Source organism: Lepidochelys olivacea (genome assembly GCF_965140295.1).
Source record: "Lepidochelys olivacea isolate rLepOli2 genome assembly, chromosome: 7".
Lineage (NCBI taxonomy): Eukaryota > Metazoa > Chordata > Testudines > Cheloniidae > Lepidochelys > Lepidochelys olivacea.
The window spans coordinates 124254270-124273452 of record NC_140417.1 but is presented as its reverse complement, the minus strand read 5'-3'; the positions used below and the strand labels follow the sequence as shown (position 1 = coordinate 124273452).

The following is a 19183-nucleotide window of genomic DNA, read 5'->3' as shown; positions in this document are numbered from 1 at the left end:
ATAATTTCTAGAGCAGATCTTGTAGAAAAACATCCAATCTTGATTTTAAAATGGTCCGTGATGAAGAATCCACCACGGCCAGGGTTCTAGGAGGTTTGAATGGTAAATTTCTGTAGTGTAGACCAGGCTTGTGGGACCAAAATTGAGTTGTGTCACTCATTTTCTCTGTGACCTCACTTTCCCCCAAGAGACTAGAGTCCCTTAGGACTTTGTACTTCTCATTCCTAAAGAGGGAAGCAAAATGTGCCAATCCTACAGTTCAGTTACAGCAATGAAAGTTCGGAATAACTCCTGCCTTTGTCACATTGACTTTGCATAGACACTCAGAGCAGAATCTGGCTCCTAATGTCCAAGGCCCTTGTTAGTTCTCATTTACATTCCTCTCAATCCACGGATGCTGCGCTTTCAATCCCAGCGACGGCGCACGGGGCAACAGGAGTCATTCATACAGTGCCTTCGTGTTCTTACAGGGCTCCCCCTTCTCAGAGACTCTCATTGCTTGCCATGCAAACATCACCGGTCTGTGTGTAACTTCTCCGCTAGTCTCTCTCGCTCTTCGGCTACCTCTACGCTGCACGTTGGCCGGTAAAACTTTTGTCGACCGGGGGAGGCATGGAAAAAACCCACCCCGGACCAACAAACGGTGCTGGCGTCTGTGGTTTTATTTTGTCGCCAGGCGTGCTCTCCCCGACGGACAAAGGGCCGCTCCGCTGCATACTGTAAGGCGCCCCGTGTAGACGTAGCCGGAGGGTTTCCCATCCTAGCCTCTTCAGGGGCCAGAACCCACTTCCCGCCGCAGGCGAGGCCCGTAACTTCTGCTGGAGGCGGATCTTGCTGGGTGGGGTCCTTGTGCAGGCTGTTCCCGCTGATCAGCCTGGCCGGAGCCTTTGCTCTGGGCTCTTCTCCCCCGGCGTAAACTGCCATGCGGGGTAAAGCGAGGAGGGCCGTGGGTTAGGAGGGTGCCAGGCCGCGGTCTCCCATCCCAGGGCTGACCCAGCCCGGCCCTGCTTAGCTTGGCAGGGCGGCAGACCACGCGCAGCGCCAGGCTGTCAGGCCACGGGGGGGCGGGGCCAGGCGGCTACGGAAAGTGGGTCAAGCCTTGGGGGAGGCGGTGCCTTTCCTCCCCCTGCACATGCGCACTGAGATACCCCCTCCGTCCGGCGGCGGGCCTCTCGCGAAGCCGCCATGGGCTACCCCAGGCGGGCAGCGCGTGCGCGTCGGCAGAGTAAACACACCGCCCGCCGCGAGTTCACTGCGCAGGCGCCCTTTCCCTCCCGACGCTTGCGCATTAACACTCTGCCGCCTCTCCCCTCCCCCTGTGGCCTCCGAGATATGCGCACTAGCGCGCTATCGTCTCTGCGCACGCGTAGTGAGCCGCCGCTTCCTTTCCCCCCTCCCCCTCTGACCTGATGGGCATGCGTAGTGGCGCCCCCTCTCCGGTCCTCACGCCGTACGCATGCGCGCTAGGTGGCCGAATCCCTGTGTTCCCCCTGAGGTAACACCGTCTCCTCAGTCCGTTGTCCCCCCGGAAGCCCTGCGGGTCCCGCGGTGCCGGCTCGGGGGCGCCAGGCTGCTGTCGGACCGGAGGCGAGATCCCCGGGGCGGCGGCACCTTTTCTTCCCGAGCGGGCGGGGCGGCGCGGACCGGTTGGGGCCGGTTCCCCGCGCAGGCGCAGGGCCCCACAAACAGGAAGCGGCGGCCGGGGCGCCCGGGGCGGCCGGAGACAAAGGGCTGGGCCAGGCCCGGCGCGGGCGGGGGTCCCTGGCGGGCGGCGGCATGGTGCAGAAGGAGGGGCAGGCGGCGCTGGAGGAGCGGGAGCCACAGGGCAGCCCCAACCCGGCCGGGCTGCCGGTGGCTCCGCTGGAAGCGGCGGGGGCCTCCGCGGGCCCGGGCCCGAGCCTGAGCGGGGAGGAGACGGACACGGAGACCGAGACGGTGGCCGGGGCCCGGCGCTTCCTCTGCGGCGTCGTGGAAGGTAAGGGGGGGGGTGCCGGTAACCAAGGCAACGGGGGTCCGTGGCGGGTCTCGCTCCCGCCCCTCCCCCCACGCGGGGGCTCCTCTCTGCCCCGCCCCGGGCCGCTCCCTCTGCCCTGGAGACCGGTCGCCTCCTTCGCCGTCGGCTTCGTCTTCCGTCTCCTGCTTACTGCTTGCGCGCGGCCCTCGGTCGGGGTTGACTGCGGGGCACGTCCGGCCCCACCCTGGGGTACCTCGGGGCGGGGGGGGGCACGTCCGGCCCCACGCTGCAGATTCTCCCCCCCCTGGGGTACCTGGCGGGGGCACAGCCGGCCCCACCCCCTATGGCGCGCTCCAGGCTGGTAGATCGATGGGCGGGTAGTGCAGGCGCAGTCTGGCCTTCCTGGCTAGCTCGTCTATGCGGGGGCGGAGAGCCAGCCTGCAGGGCCGGAGACCCAGCCTGCAGGGCCGTCCTGCGGCGCAGAAACCCGAGCTGTGCTCCCTGCCTGCATGTTAGAAGTTCAGGCTTCTCCTGCGTAAGAAATAGGTGATTCCACCGGCATCTGGTCTCACAGTAGCACGAAGTAAGTCCCTATTTTGTATTGTGCTGTCGCTTGTTATTTTAATTGCAGCATGGAATAATCTGCTTGTTTCTCTTGGCATATTTGTTGCACTGAGGTCTTGTGCAGATTTTATTATGGTGACAGCTGTAAAATAAAGTAGGCTTGAGGCTTTTTTGACAGTGATGTAGCTGGATGCTTGTAATCTGGAAAGATAAAGTTTATTCTGGACATAATTGTTGGCTTGGAATTGTTTGAATTGTTATAACTAGACTGGTAAGTTTTAGATTTGTAGAGAACTTTTTCAGTTGGACAACAAAACAATTAGCAGATTCAGTGGGGAGTGAAATGGATTGTTTATCAAAATTAGCATTTGCATTGCTTTTGTTCATGTCTAAAGGAAAAACACCCTTTGGCTGCAGTTAATATTAACATAACATAAGGATGGCCAGTCTGGGTCAGACCAAATGTCCATCTAGCCCATATCCTGTCTTCCGACAGTGCCCAATGCCAGGTGCCACAGAGGGAATGAACAGGGAATCATCAAGTGATCCATCCCCTGTCACTCATTCCCAGTTTCTGGCAAACAGAGGCTAGGGACACCATCCCTGCCTATCCTGGCTCATAGCCATTGATGGACCTATTCTCCATGAATTTATCTCGTTCTTTTTTGAACCTTGTTATAGTCTTGGTCTTCACAACATCCTCTGGCAAGGTGTTCCACAGGTTGAATGTGCGTTGTGTGAAAAAATACTTCCTTTTGTTTGTTTTAAACCTTTAATTTGGTGGCCCCTAGTTCTTGTGTTATGAGAAGGCATAAATAACACTTCCTTATCTACTTTCTCCACACCAGTCATGATTTTATAGATCTCTATCATACCCCCCCAGTCTTTCTTTTCCAAGCTGAAAAGTCCTAGTGTTGTTCATTTCTCCTCATATGGCAGCTGTTCCATATCCCTAATAATTTTTTGCCCTTTTCTGAACCTTTTCCAATTCTGGTATATCTTTTTTTTATCACTTTTTAAAAATGTGTCGTTTGGTGGTATTGTCATTGCTAATATCTGTCATGCTTTTTGGCACTTATTAGTTCTTAAGTACAGCTAGCCTGGGAATGTTCACGTCTACCCAAAAATGTTCATTACTGAAGTAGATTTTTACCTTGTAGTGAAAGGTGCCAGATTGATAGCACTGGCAGTTGAAGCCAGGGAACAGCAGAGAAGCACAGATGGCAGCAGCGAAGGCCTTTTGTATTACTTCCTGTACTAAGATGAGTATGTTTCACATAAGATACCAGATAGCTGTCAGATGGTGATAAGCTTCTGATCACTTCTGGCTGATTTGCTTTGAATCCGAGACCTAGAGGTGAAAGGCTTTCTATCAAATTACTCTTCTCCAAGTCTCTCCCTCTTTCCATTCTCTCACCTTCCCACAAGACCATTTTGTTTATATAGTGGTACCAACTAGACCCTAGGTCCCTAGACCTGTGCTAAGTACTGTACAGATATATAGCAAAAAGAAGGTCTCTGCTCTGAAGAGCTTTCAATCTAAGTATATAGGCAATCAGTGGGAATCGGAGTCTCAGTAACATATCAGAGAGATAGATACAGCGAAGGTTGCAGAGGGGGATGTAACATGATCAAAGGGATGAGTCTGGAACTGTTGTTGGCAGCAGCAAAGTAGGCCACAATGGCATTGGTCAAGGCCAGAGATGAAGAAATTGGTAACTTAGATACTGAGGGCCTGGACAAAAGCTTTTGCTGCAGATAGGGAGGAAAGGCCTGAAGTGGACACATTGTGACAGGAAGAATTGTCAGGGTCTCAAGTTTTCCCGGATCTGATGATCAAGTACAGCAACCAGATTAAGACCCTTAGTGACAAGGAATGAGGGTATGTGTGGGAGGATGGGAATTAAAACTCTGTTCTGCCTATGTTTTAATCTCTCTCCTGGACACCCACAAAGAGAGATGGGAAAGACAGACCAAGATCAGAAGGATGTTAACATTGTCCTCAGCTGCCATGTCTTAGCATCCCTTTAAATCAGAGTACTGTCAGGTTAAAATATCTTAAAACACTACTTGCACTTTAGATTAATATATTTTAATCTAAATGTACTCTTCATTGTTTATACTTTAACCCGACCCATTATCTTTCACTGCTTTTTTTTTTTTTTTTTAAGTTGGCATCTTGATTTCACTTCAGGTTACTACATGATTGTGTTCCGATGTTCAGACTACTCTACATACGTCTCATAGAAGTGCCAAGTATTGACTCGGCACACCATTAATTAGGTCCCTTTGTGATTAGGTAAATCTATTTATTTTCCTAATTTAGGACCAAATTTGCCTGCCAGTGACAATGCAACTCTATTACATTTCTGTAAATGAGAAGAATTTGTCTGTTACCTTGTTTGTTCTGTGCACACCACCGCTCCTCTTTATTTGCTCTGCTGTTTCACTGTCCTCCAGTGAGCTGTAGCTCTCGAAAGCTCATGCTCAAATAAATTGGTTAGTCTCTAAGGTGCCACAGGTACTCCTTTTCTTTTTGTCCTCCATTTGTCAATTCACAATTTCAACAAGATGGGAGCAGCAGCACCTAACTTCACCACTTTGTGGCACTAAGTAACTAAAAATCTCTCTGTTAATAATAACCTTTAAAAGTTGAGCTTATTTAGAGCTCCTCAAACTTAAAATCACAGGGTTCACTTTTAACAGGTAACGAGTCAATTTTTTAACATAGGACACTCTCAAATTGTACCTTGTTTTAAAAAGTCAAACATTAGTCTAATGAACGAAGCCTGTCTAGTCTTTGTTTAAAATGAAAGTGCAAAAATAGTGATAGTGGGTGATCAGATCTGGAAATAGGACTGTTTAACTTCATGCTAGTGATGTAAGGGCTTCTACATGCTTTTGCTTTGCCATGCCAGTTGCATCATTCATCAAGCAGAGCAGTTATGCTGGATGAAAATGAACGCTTATTACATTTCACTGTTTAGTCTTGCGTCTCTCCCTCAGACTGCCAAACTGAGACTTTCTAATACGAAGAGTGTCCACTTGTGATTGAAGGTGTGGATCTGTTGGCACATAAGACTAAGTGAAATTGCTTGACTAATGATAGGCTAGTCGAGATCGTTGTTTTTTGATGAAGTGTCATTCATAGATGGTAGATTGGGAGGAAATTATTAGATATGAAGTCTGAGGCAGATCAAACTTCTGGATTTCCATTGAAATATTCTTGGAATATGAACTATCTAAAAACCTTCTGTTTAGGCTCCTCTCTATTTTTCACAAGCTGAAACTTTATATCCTTGGGCCTCATGTAATAAGATGCCAGCATTTCCTAGCTAATGCTGGCACTATCAAGAGCCTTTTTAAAATAGAAAAGGGAACAAATCTTACCTATCCATTTGATTCTGACCCTCTATTTGCCGAAACCCCACCTCCCGTATATTTGAGCATAAGTGTAGATTTAGGTAGTGTAACCTGTCTGTGTCAAGAAACACTCTTGCACTGGTAATTTATTTTCAGAACTGTTCATTATTCCACTATTAAAGTTAACTGTTCATCAAACTTCTAGAATGATGGCATAATTGGGTTATTACTGTTCGGGCTACTTGTGTAGTAGTGCAGACCTGACTTGTGAAGGGCATCTGCTGAGAACTTCGGCTTGGATTCTGAAAATTAATTGCTTCAGTGGCTAAAATTATCAGCGTGGATCATAAATTATGTAAGGTGTAATTACATTGAAAATATAGATCTTTTTAGGGTACTACATTTCCCTTATGATTTTTTAGTATGTTATGGTTTTATGCAATTTTGATTATTTTTTCCTGATTGCTAGGTTTTTTTAACTGAATGTAATAGAAACATTTTGTGGGAGGAGGAGAAGAAAAGTGGGTTATAGTTTAATCTTTGTTTCATGAAACTGATCCAGTCTGGTGTATAACTGGATAATTTTAATCTTGTTTCCCACAGGATTTTATGGAAGACCATGGGTTATGGAGCAGAGGAAGGAACTTTTTAGAAGGCAAGTCACATTTCCCCTTGGTTTGCAATGTGCTCCAGGACTGTAAAACTATCATCTTCCACTTAGTAGAATATTAAGCATACTCAGGCCTGACTTAGGGCAGCATTTTACGTATTATCTGTATTCTAGCTGGGTATATTTCCCTTCTTATCTTGCTCAGGGTGTTCTGGGTTTGTCTAGTCTCAAACTTTTGCAATACCACAGTGAGTTAATAATGTGTAGTATAGTGGTAAATATTCTCAAAGACAAATGGATAAATTTGAGAATGAGATCCTATAAAATGCAGGTTGGTTGCACTTGTAGAATACTAATGTAGGCTTCCCCCCCCACCCCCCATTATAGGCTTCAGAAATGGGGACTGAATACCTACTTGTATGCTCCAAAAGATGACTACAAGCACAGGATGTTCTGGCGAGAAATGTATTCTGTGGAGGAAGCTGGTAATTGCCTTTATTCCCCTCTGTATTTTCTATAAGTAGTTGCTGAATGAATCACAGTCACTGGTACATGTGCTTGTATGTTTAATAATTGTATCCAGTTTTAAATGTGAGTGGCAACGCAGAAAAGCATTAGGTCAAGGTTTATATACTGAATGCCCCTTGCAAACCTACTTAATGGGGGCTTGTATCATAAAGTTGGGTTTTCCTTCACTTTAATTTTAGCTTTGCATTTCACCTCTAAAACTCCCTTTTTTAAGACCTAGCTTTAGTTTTATTGTGGGATTTACTGTCCTTCAACTTTCCCTCTTCTGGCAGTGAGAGGGGTTCATTTTGAATTTTTTCCTTATCTGTATTGGTCATCTGGACCTTATTGTAAGGAAGGGGAAAATATTTCCTTTTTAAAAGCTATGTTTGAGCAGATCAGCTTGCTCATGTATCTGGTTGATCAAGTGCACACACACTAGTGAGGGGAGCCATGTTCGGAACTTCAGCTTCTGGCTTAATCAAAACTTTAAGGTAAAAACCAGAAGTTTGATACTTGGGATTTATTTAGTAGCTGGTGGCTTTCACAATAAGTGGTTATTCTTCTTTCTCTTCCCTGCTTTCCCAGCAGCAGAAGTTATCTAGTTGCATAACTACGGTGTTCTTGTCCAATACTGCCCCAAGTGTTGCCAGCCCTAACAATCTGAAAATAAGTAAAATTGTACAGTCATAGGGCCTGCACCTAGGAGTCTTGCCACTGATTTCATTGAGAAGAGGAGATGGCCCTTACTCAGTTTTAAGGTGCTCTTGGCACCAGTGGAAAAGAGCTATTCTGTCCGAGCACAGAGGCTTGTTGGCTAACAGGGTATTTGTAGGAGTCTCTCCTTTGGGTTAAGGAGAGAGATAACCACATCAGAATTAAATCTTGTAGGGGCTACTTTGAATGGTTTTAGGAATAAAGTTAAAGGGATGTTGGCAGATTACAATTATATTTATAAAATTTTCTTAACTTACAATGTTATTGGTAACAGGTACGGATTCCAAAAAAATTATATTTTTTTACTTCTGTTTCTTTCCGCTTGGAGAATGAAATTTTTTTTTAAGAGTAACTTCTATTCATAGGTTTTAAAAAGCCACTATAGATGTATCCTGTACCTCAGCAGTATGCAAATATTGCAGTTGAAAGCATCAGAGTTCAAATGAACAAATCCTATTTGCAAAAATTGGATCACTTCTTTAATATTTTTGACCCATATGGAAATGAGTAACAGCTTCAGAGCTTTTCGGTTTGATTCCATATAAAACACTTAAAATGCACCCATGTTTGCCAAACAACAACAGAATCAAACTGGCATATTCTCATTCTTTTAAAAGGTTTTTAAAAATAGTGATAAATGTGAAATAAAGCTTAAACCACAAGACAAGTATTTGTCACCATCCCTTTAATGTCATTTCTCTACCCAATTTGCAATACAGTTTAGTACCTACTGCTGCATCAGTAATCTTAGAACATTCAAAATATTTGTTAAAGCTACCTGAAAACCCTATCTTGGCTTCTAGCAATGGAGTAATTTACTTTTTATAATGTATTTCTTAATATTTATGAGGAGGTATCTTAGCTTTCTTATTGATAAACCCTTCTGAAATACCTGGATTTAACTCTTAGAGCAACTCATGACTCTAATCTCGGCTGCCCAAGAATATGAGATAGAATTCATCTATGCCATCTCGCCTGGACTGGATATCACTTTCTCAAATCCAAAAGAAGTGTCCACATTGAAACGCAAGCTGGACCAGGTAGGTCTAGTTGAAACTCTCAGCCCATGTGATTTTTAAGAATGTTTGGAACTTCCAAAATAACTCTAACTCATGTGTCTGCTATGTACTTGGTTGCATTTTTTGACCAATTTTGCTTTTTAAGTATTGAATGTAAGTGCCAATGTCTGTATAATGCTATGGCTGCTAATATTCAGAGTTTCTCATAAAATGAACAGTCAGGCTTTGGGATTGAAACTACTGCAAGGGTCAGGAAGGACTTTTTTCACCCAGTTTAGATTTTGTACAATTGGCCAGTGCACTGTGGGAACTTCCTTAGAGGTAGAATGCTGGCCTAGATGGAGGACTAGTGACCTGATCTGAAATAGCAATTCTTACTAACTGTTGTTGAGAGTTTTGTTTTTAAAATGATTTTAGGACCCTTAAACTAAGGCTCATTTCCAAGGGGAAGGAGGGTACTCCTCCCAGAAAAATTTCAGTAGGGGAAAGACCTAACGTGCACATTCCTTCTATGTTCCTGAGCTGTTCTGCTCCACTTCACCCAAGGGCTGTTGCTGAATTTGATCTTTCCTAGTTGTCTGCTTCTCCTATGAGATAAGCCTTGGATTGGGAAATTGGAACAGACTGACAGTCTCCAGTGGTATCCTGGAGAAAAACATAGTGGTGGGGTCAGAGTCATGCATTAATTGGAGATAACTGCCAAAGCGTGCCTCTTCCTTCCTTTATTAGAAAGAGTTTTGAATTTGCAAAGGACACTGTGGAAATGGAAGCACTCCAACATTCATCACTCATCTTGCGATGCTGTGCACTTTATGCAGGGTACTGTGGATTTGATTTAAATGTTGACATACACTTGGGAAGTTCAAGTGTATTTTTAGATTACAAATTACAAACTGAAAAACAGTGATTCCTCAAACAGAAATTGACTCTACTTATCATTTCATGGGCTATTTTAGGCGGGGATGGGGGGAACGTTGGCTGATCCTGTTAAAGGCTAATTAGCTTTTTGTTTTGTTAATTTTCTAAATGGTTCTCTTCACTTCTCCCCCCCTTCTGCTCTAGGTTTCCCAGTTTGGCTGCAGATCCTTTGCACTGCTGTTTGATGATATTGATCACAACATGTGTGCAGCAGATAAAGAAGTCTTTAGCTCCTTTGCTCATGCCCAGGTCTCCATTACTAATGAAATATATCAGTATTTAGGAGAACCAGACACATTCCTATTCTGTCCTACAGGTAAAACATTAGGACTAATTTTACTTGGTGATAGCTTTGAAATTAATGAGCCTTCTATTTTACTGCACCCAAGTCAAAAGAAGGCTTTCCATAAAGCAGTGACTAAACGTCTTGGGGCAATCTGGAAGAACCGACATTTAAGGAAAGAGTAAGGAAACTAAATGTGTGTGGTTTGGGGCATATAATGACTAAGGGGGGGATATAAGTCTATTTGAAGGGTGTAAACATGAGAAATCCAACTACTTCATTTTTAGCTGTTTTGTATCTTGCATCAGCATTTGACTTGACACTGTCAGCATGGTATTTTTTATATTGGGCTGTAAATTATTGCTTTGGCTCAGTTGCATAATCACTGTCTTTTGCAGGTACAATGGTACTTGCATTCTAAGTTTTGTGTCTCCTGTAAATGTTGGAGACCACTCCTTCATTGACATGTCACTTGTCTGGTGTTATTTTTGGGGAATGCAGTCTACATTTTCACTTATGGTGGTTGTACCTGTAATCTACCTCCATGCTTACAGGGAACTGTCAAGTTAGGATCCTCGGTCTAGCTGCAACCACAGTTTTCAGTTAAAGATTGTAACAAATCCAAATAAAACATGCATTGTGGATTCTAAGCACATGATGAGCCTATGATCAGAGTCTGGCAATTTCTTCTGCTAAAACTTCCTGAAGCCTGTCTCCGGATATACTGACTCTGAATTCAGATTCCCTTATTTACATAGGAATTGCAAGACTGGATCAGACCCTTAGTCCAGCATTGTGTCTCTGTCTGTGGCCAGCACCCGGTGTTTGAGGAAAAGGTGGAAGAAATCACCTAATTCCTGGTAGAGACTGGCTGGAGCCCTGAAGCATGAGGCTTTAATTTTGGAAGAGATATTAATGTTAACTCTTACAACTCAATTGGTAATAACTGGCCTTTTTGGTGAAAAGAGAAGTTAGTTAAGATGGGCTGGAGCTGTAGTTGCTGTGCTTAAAATCCAGTCCCATTTCGTAGAAGACAAACACACGCAAAAGGGAAAAGAAGAGTAGCAAAGGAAAAATGTAACTTCTGTTTCTGGTGTTGACTTTTCATTTGTAACATCACTGCTGAATAAACAGGTACACCACAGTCTTATCAGCTGCTCTGAGACCTGACAAACTTATACAAGCATCAGGCTGTTTAGGACATTGCTTTTAGTTGCCTCTTTCTGGTCACAGATTTATGGCATTGTTGCAAAATACACAGTTTTGGCTGGCTTAGTCAGACTCTCCTTAGACAGATGGAAAAATGAGAGTGGTAGGAAAATTTCACATCCCACTTATTTGGGATTTAGCTGGATCTGGTGGAGGTGGGAGTGTTATCTGGGTCTCTGGCTCTCTTGGGATTAGGAAGGAGATGGTGGGGGTGAAAGCTCACTTTAGAAGTCAGTTTTTCCCCCTTCCCTACCCCCCCAAAGTCTGTAAGGACCCCAAAAGGGAGTGATGGGTGGAATTTCATGTCCTTTCATTATTTTGTCCATCAATTAAGCCTAGTTTTTGACACACCAGTTTTGGTTCACTGATTTCTGGTTTCATGCTTTTCTTGTTTACCAAGCATGATCAGAACTCAAGACTGTGTTAAATCAGTAGGCTGCTTTGTGTGGACTAATTCAGTCTTTCTGTGTCCGTTTCATACCTCTTTCCCATTAACATTTGTTTCTACAGATTATTGTAACCTTTTATAAACTTTCACTCACTCTTTACAGTTAAACTCACAGGTTAAATTGGTAGGCCAAATTATCACAATACTCTATTTCTTCACAAAGATACCCAAAAAGAATCTGGCAAATTCCATGTTGACAAAACAAACAAAAGACCCAGATCTACCACTTCTACATCAGCTCAGGATTCAGGTCCTCTGTCCAAGATGCTAGGACATATCGAGCAGCAGATGTCAGCAAAAACCAGTCTTTGCATTGCTAACTGAAATTAAAACTGAGAAAGTTCAACTTTAACACTGAAAACAAGAGTACTGTGAGAAATTCCATCTTGAACTATGGAACAAGTTTGAGGTGCTGCCAAAGCAGAGGAAGGTAAGACATAGATTGGACTTAAAGAAAAGTGGGCAGCACTTAGTGTGAGTCAAGCTGCAGCAGACAGTTGTCTATTAACATAGACAGAACAAGACTTGGTAAGCAGAGAGACACTGAGGAAAGGAAAGCAGTGAAAAGCAACACAAGGAAAGATAAATGGAGAGATGTTGAAGACTTTATAGGAAACCATACAGCTGTTTACCAAATGTCTAAAATTGTGTGTGGAAAACTCAAAATAGAAAATGTATCAATAAAAAGCAAAGAAGGTGGAAAAATGTTTACAACTGAGGCAGAGCGGAAAAATAGAGGGCCGGAGCATTTCAAAGAAGGATTCAACAGATGCAGCCCTACCTCAGCACCAGATATATGAAACGTGTGAATCTGATCAGCTTGCCGTTAACATCAATCCAATAGAGATGACAAAAGTACAGGCTGCAGTCAGGAAACTGGAAAAATAACAGAGTAGTGGGAGATGATCAAATTGCAGCAACAATGCTAAAAGCACTTGATACCACCATCCTAATGAAACTTCCAGAACTGTTTAATGAAGTCTGAAAAAAGAGACCCTTTCTGACAAGTGGAAACATGGAATCTTTGTCAGAACACCCAAGAAGAGTGATCTCACTGACAGTAACAACTGGAGAACAGTTTCCTACAACACAGAATGTAAGTCTTCGGAAATGCGATACCACTCAGGACAAAAGAGGCAGTGGATGCAAGCTTAGAGAACAACAATCTGGATTCAGGCCCAAGGGATCCTGTGTAGGTCAGATATTCACACTAAGAACCATCTTAGAAGAATGTATAGAATGGCTTGCTCTCCTTGTCAGTTTCATTGTGCAGGCTGTCAACTGCCTTTTGAAAGTCAGTCATAAGTTATGGAATATTCAGGCCTATGGAATCCCACCTAGAGTTGTCAACATCATTAAGGCCATGTATAGAGATGTGAAGTGCTCTTTAATGGTGAACATCCAGATGAGTGGTTCACAGTGGACATTGGTGTGAAACAGAGATAAAATGCGCTGCTGTTTAGTATTGCCATAGAATGGATAATGAGGAGGTGTATTAGCAATACAAACCCCTGGTATAGTATTGGTAGATAGCAAATTCCTAGAAGATCTAGACTTTGCCCATATTTTGCAACTGAGTGACATCCCTAGAAAGCTGCAAAGACAGATAACCTAGCAAAACCAACAGGCCAAGCTGGGCTCAAAATCAGTTATGCAAAAACATCCTTGGAAGCCAGACATCAAGGAGCAACATCACATTAGAAGGCTAAAGCATCAAGAAAAATGGAGCAGTTCATCTACCTTGGTAGCACCATATGCTAGCCAGAGACCTCAAGAGGGAAGTAACATCGAGGATAGGCATCCACATAATTCATTAAACTAAACAATGTTTGGAAATCAAAGAGCACCAGAACAAAACTGCGAATTTTCAACTAAAATGTAATCTCAGTGCTAGCATAAGACTGCAAGAGCTAGAGACCTGCCAAAACACTGGACAGAAAACTAGACTAGATGTCTTTGAAAATAAAGTGTATAGGAAAGATCCTGGGGCATTAGATGGAAAGATTCAGTTCCTCACAGATCTGAGAAATCACCAAGCAGCAGCTCCACTAGAATCAGGAAAAAGCGCAGGACATAATTGGGGCATGTGTTACAGATGCCAACACTCAGACTCCCACATGAAGTAATCAAGTGGAAACCTACTGGTGAGAGGAAATAAGTGCCCAAGAGAAACTTTAAAAACCCTTAGTAGGGAGGGCAGAGCAGCTGACCTCTCCACCATGGAGCAGATGGAAGCAGCAGCAAATGACAGAGAGGAATGGAAGAGACTAGTGTCTGCCTTGTGCGCCAACAGTGGCACAGGAAGGATGTAATATAATTAGATATTATTTATTAGCCTATTTCCTCTTGTTTTTTCCTCCCCCCCCCCCCCCCCAAGATGTTCTGGTTTAACTTGGATTTAAACTTGGAGAGTGGTCAGTTTGGATGAGCTATTACCAGCAGGAGAGTGAGTTTGTGTGTGTATGGGGGTGGGGGGGATGTGAGAGAACCTGGATTTGTGCAGGAAATAGCCCAACTTGATTATCATGCACATTGTGTAAAGAGTTGTCACTTTGGATGGGCTATCACCAGCAGGAGAGTGAATTTGTGTGGGGGGGTGGAGGGTGAGAAAACCTGGATTTGTGCTGGAAATGGCCCAACCTGATGATCACTTTAGATAAGCTATTACCAGCAGGACAGTGGGGTGGGAGGAGGTACTGTTTCATATTCTCTGTGTATATATAAAGTCTGCTGCAGTTTCCACGGTACGCATCCGATGAAGTGAGCTGTAGCTCACGAAAGCTCATGCTCAAATAAATTGGTTAGTCTCTAAGGTGCCACAAGTACTCCTTTTCTTTTTGTGAATACAGACTAACACGGCTGTTACTCTGAAACCTGTAGATATTCTAGAATAGCCTTTCCTTGTGTGTATCTAGAATTAGCAGTTCCAGTAAGCAATGACTAAGTTGAGAAATTGTTCCTCTAAACTTTGTCCCGTTGTCCCATTTCATCAGTAGTTGAAGTTCCCCTGTGTGTGTGTGTGTTTATAAGATATAAATATTTTAGATTATGCTGCCTGTCTGTACTTAAACTGCAAACTGCCTTCTCTAGAATAGCCATTTGACACTAAAAGACTAAACATTTTCAGGTTTAGACTTGACTATTCGCAGTTTATCCAGAATATAGCATTTATTTATGGCAGCAGTCTATATACTCTTAAACATAACTAGTTTGAACACAACATCCATTTTAAACCTCCTCTACTGGCTCCCCATCAAATTTCATATTTCTAAAAAATTTTCACTTAATGGTGTGGCTCTGTTTTACAGTTATTCTCCCAGGGTATGTAAAACTAAACCAATTATCTGTTTGCCATTGGGCTTTCCATACTATCATAGAAAGGAAGGGCCGGAAGGCACCTATAGAGGTCATCAATTCTAGTTGACACCGAACCAAATAAACCTAGACCATCTATGACAGCTTTGTCCAATTTGTTCATAAAAATCTCCAGTGATGGGGTTTCCACAACCTTCCTTAGAAGCCTGTTCCACAGCTTAACTACCCTTCTAGTTACAAAGTTTTCCTAATATCTAGCCTGAATCTCCCTTGCTGCAGATTAAGCTCCTTACTTCTTGTCCTACTTTCAGTGGACATGGAGAAGAATGGATCCCTATCCTCTTTGTAACAGCCCTTAACATAGTTGAAGACTGTTATCAGGTCCCCCTCTTCAGTTTTCTTTTCTCAAGACTAAACATGCTCAGTTTTTTAACCTTTGCTCATAGGTCAGGTTTTCTAAACCCTTTATCGTTTTTGTTGCTCTCCTCTGAACTCTCTCCAGTTTGTCCACATCTTTCCTAAAGTTTGTGTCCAATTTTGGCCAGCAGTATTCCAGCTGAAACCTCACCAGTGCTGAGTAGGGTGGGATAGCTACTCCCCGTGTCTTCCATATCACACTCCTATTAATACACCTCAGAATATTAGCCTTTTTTGCCACTGCATCACATTGTTGACTTATACTTAGTTTGTGATCCACTAGGACCCCCCCCCCCCGCAGTTCCGTTTCAGCAGTACTGCCACCTAGCCGGTAATTCCTCCATTTTGTAGTTGTGCATTTTATTTTATTTTCTTAAGTGAAGCTCTTTGCACTTGTTTTTATTGAATTTCATCTTGTTGAATTCAAAACAATTTTTAATTTGTTGTGGTCATTTTGAATTCTAATCCTATCCTCCAAAGTGCTAGCAACTCCTCCAACTCCTCCTTTGGTGTTGTCTGGAAATTTTATAATTCTGCACCCCATTATTCAAGTCATTTAATGGAAATATTGAATAATACGGGATCCAGGTCTGACCCTGCAAGAACCCACTAGATATGCCCTCCCGGTTTGACCGCAAGTATAGTCTTTTAAGTTGGTGTGCCCCCACCTTATAGTCATTTCATCTAGTCCACATTTCCCTAGTTTGTTTATGAGGCTGTTGTTTACGTAGGACTGTATCAAATGCCTTACTAAAATCAAGATATATCATGTCTACTGGTTTTCACCCTACCCACTAGGGCAGTAACCCTGTCCGAGAAGGAAATTAGGTTGGTTTGGCATGATTTGTTTTTGAGAAATCCATGCTGGTTATTCTTTATAACCCTTTTATCCACTAGGTGCTTACAAATTGATTGTTTAATAATTTATTTGTGTCATTCCAGGTATCTAAGTTAGGCTAAAGCTGAAAAAGGGGACAATGTTTGCCCTTCTCCAGTCTTCTGAGACTTCACTTATCCTCCATAAGTTTTCAAAGATAATTGCTAACGGTGCCAAGATTGCTTCAGGTCTTAAGTATCCCAAGGGTAATTTTATCAGGCCCTACTGACTTGAATATATCTAACATATCTAAATTTCTTTAATCTGTTCTTTCCCTATTTGGGGTTTGTGTTCTTACCCATTGTTAATATTAATTGTGTTAAATTGTGACCAGATACTTATCTGTTTAGTGAAGGCTGAAGCATAATAGGCATTAAACACCTCAGCCTTGATGACATCAATTATTAGCTCTCCTTCGTCTCTAAGTAGAGGGACGTACACTTTCCTTCATCTTTTTCTTTCTCCTGATGTATTTAAAGAACCTTCTCTTACTGCTTTTTATGTTTCTTGCTTGGTGTGACTCATTTTGTGCCTAGTGTTTCCTAGTCCCTACATGCTTGCACTGTTCTTTTATACTCCTCCTTAGCAATTTTCTCCATGTTTTCACTTTTTGTAGGATTTCTTTTTGATTGTCTTTGAAACTTTATTAAAGGAATTTTAAAAATTCCATTTATATAGCATCCTTCAGTGGTGTTGCAGGGCACTTCAAGAGGAGATGAGTAATATTAAATATTTCAGAATAAATTCCCAAAACAGCAACCTTGGCTGGTTTTTGAAACAAGGATTTTGTTCCAACATTGTAGCTACCTATTGCATCACTTACAAAACCCCAAGCTTAAACATAAACATCACCAATCTTAAACTGTTCAATGAACAAACACATTTTTCTTCGTGTGGCATCTTCACTTTTAGGATGTATTGACAGGGTGGCTTGGACTGATAAGACTTTCTAATGGCAGTGCCTGTTGAAGCACTCTTGTGGTTCTGTCCTTTCCCTCACAACTCCTAATGTTCATAAGGCAGAGCTATAAAAGAGGGACATGGCCCACTGACTGCCTCGATTATTCCAGCTACAGTAGCAGATGATCTAGGGCCTTGGACCCAGGTTCATTGGAATGGACCATTTTTGGTGGTCCCTTCTGGATTTGAAATGTACGAGTCTTAATATCTTGGCACAGACTTTTGGTTTCTAGTATATTAGAACTGAAGACAAAGAAATTGGTGGTCCCTCTTCCTCAGTCCTAATTTCAGCATGGTACCTGAGGGTGTGATAGGAGAAATTGAGGTGGTCAATATGCCCTTTCCCCTTGTTTTATAGAGCCGGACTCCAAACATTTGGCGTTGTGAGGGCCGGGTAGGGGGTGCAAGAGCACTCTGTGGGCACTGCCTCTAGAAGGCTCTGCTATTCCGTGCAGTGCTGTTGGCACATCCCAATTCTGCAGAAAAGGACCTAGGGGTTACAGTGGACGAGAAGCTGGCTATGAGTCAACAGTGTGCCCTTGTTGCCAAGAAGGCCAATGGCATTTTGGGATGTATATGTAGGGGCATTGCCAGCAGATCGAGGGACGTGATCGTTCCCCTCTATTCAACACTGGTGAGGCCTCATCTGGAGTAGTGTCCAGTTTTGGGCCCCACACTACAAGAAGGATGTGGAAATATTGGAAAGAGTCCAGCGGAGGGCAACAAAAATGATTAGGGGACTGGAACACATGAGTTATGAGGAGAGGCTGAGGGAACTGGGGATGTTTAGTCTACGGAAGAGAAGAATGAGGGGGGATTTGATAGCTGCTTTCAACTACCTGAAAGGGGGTTCCAAAGAGGATGGCTCTAGACTGTTCTCAGTGGTAGCAGATGACAAAACAAGGAGTAATGGTCTCAAGTTTCAGTGGGGGAGCTTTAGGTTGGATATTAGGAAAAACTTTTTCACTAGGAGGGTGGTGAAACACTGGAATGCGTTACCTAGGGAGGTGGTGGAATCTCCTTCCTTCGAAGTTTTTAAGGTCACGTGTGTCAGAGCCCTGGCTGGGATGATTTAATTGGGGATTGGTCCTGCTTTGAGCAGGGGTTTGAACTAGATGACCTCCTGAGGTCCCTTCCAACTCTGATATTCTATGATTCTGTGATTCAATGAAATGAATGTAGAGAGATCACCTTGAAGAACTCCAGTTACAGATAAGTAAAATAGAAAGATGCATATTTCTTCACAACTCAACAGCCTTCACTGACACAAAGTGAATGCTTTTAAAATTAGAATCTCAAATACAAGCACAGCAGAACCCTTTTGAAAAACAAATATACAGTCACATTGACTAGTCTCAGCTGGAAGGCCACATACATATTTTACCATAATCTTCACCATCATAGTGTAAATCTTGGTTTGGCTGTCCTTGATTTTAAGATCTTGAATTTTTGTAAAGGTTGATAACTGAATGACAATGTAGTTAACCTACACCTTAGCTGATTTGGTTTATTTTTTTGACTTTCGTAGGGTCTTTACATCTTTCTCTGTTGTACAGATAAATGAAGCATTTAAATTTTGTATAAACAGGATGTATGGATCAGCAGACTCTTAAATGCAATGCATGGCTGGCAATGGTTGGGCTGGCGTTTTTGGTGGTTGTGTGTTTTTTTTTTTTTACAGCAGCGCTTAGATTCCAGATTAAATCGGGAATGGGAGGCACTGTGCAAATACATAGTAAGAAAAGTTTCTGCCTTGAAGAGTTAGACAACGTAAAAAGGGGAGGTGAAACTGAACCACAGAGGTGAAGTGACTAAATAGAGCCTAAAAAGAAAAGGAGTACTTGTGGCACCTTAGAGACTAACAAATTTCTGCTGATTACCAGTCCGGCACCCTATCAGCTGAAGCATGCTGCCTTTTGACTATACTGTTAATGTGGAGCCCTGCTTCATTCTATGTTTGCTTGACAAAACACGTGTTTACTTTGTAGCCGCATTGGTTATGCGTGTACCTGTTTTCTTAGA

At 43.1% G+C, this 19183-nt stretch overlaps 1 protein-coding gene across 2 annotated transcripts in view; it reads left to right on the top strand.

Annotated features, from left to right (window-relative positions):
- The first annotated feature begins 1439 nt into the window (after positions 1 to 1439).
- Positions 1440 to 19183, top strand: part of OGA (O-GlcNAcase) — a 39069-nt gene continuing 21325 nt past the window's right edge. Inside the window, exons 1-5 of one of the 2 annotated variants that reach the window (XM_084635637.1) lie at positions 1440 to 1975; positions 6485 to 6536; positions 6879 to 6976; positions 8625 to 8755; positions 9797 to 9968. In XM_084635637.1, coding sequence (XP_084491763.1) covers positions 1777 to 1975; positions 6485 to 6536; positions 6879 to 6976; positions 8625 to 8755; positions 9797 to 9968 — 652 coding nt within the window. In that variant the 5' untranslated portion in view covers positions 1440 to 1776. Of the gene's footprint in view, positions 1976 to 2430; positions 2538 to 6484; positions 6537 to 6878; positions 6977 to 8624; positions 8756 to 9796; positions 9969 to 19183 lie in introns of those variants that run through there. The other variant, XM_084635638.1, reaches the window with a different exon arrangement.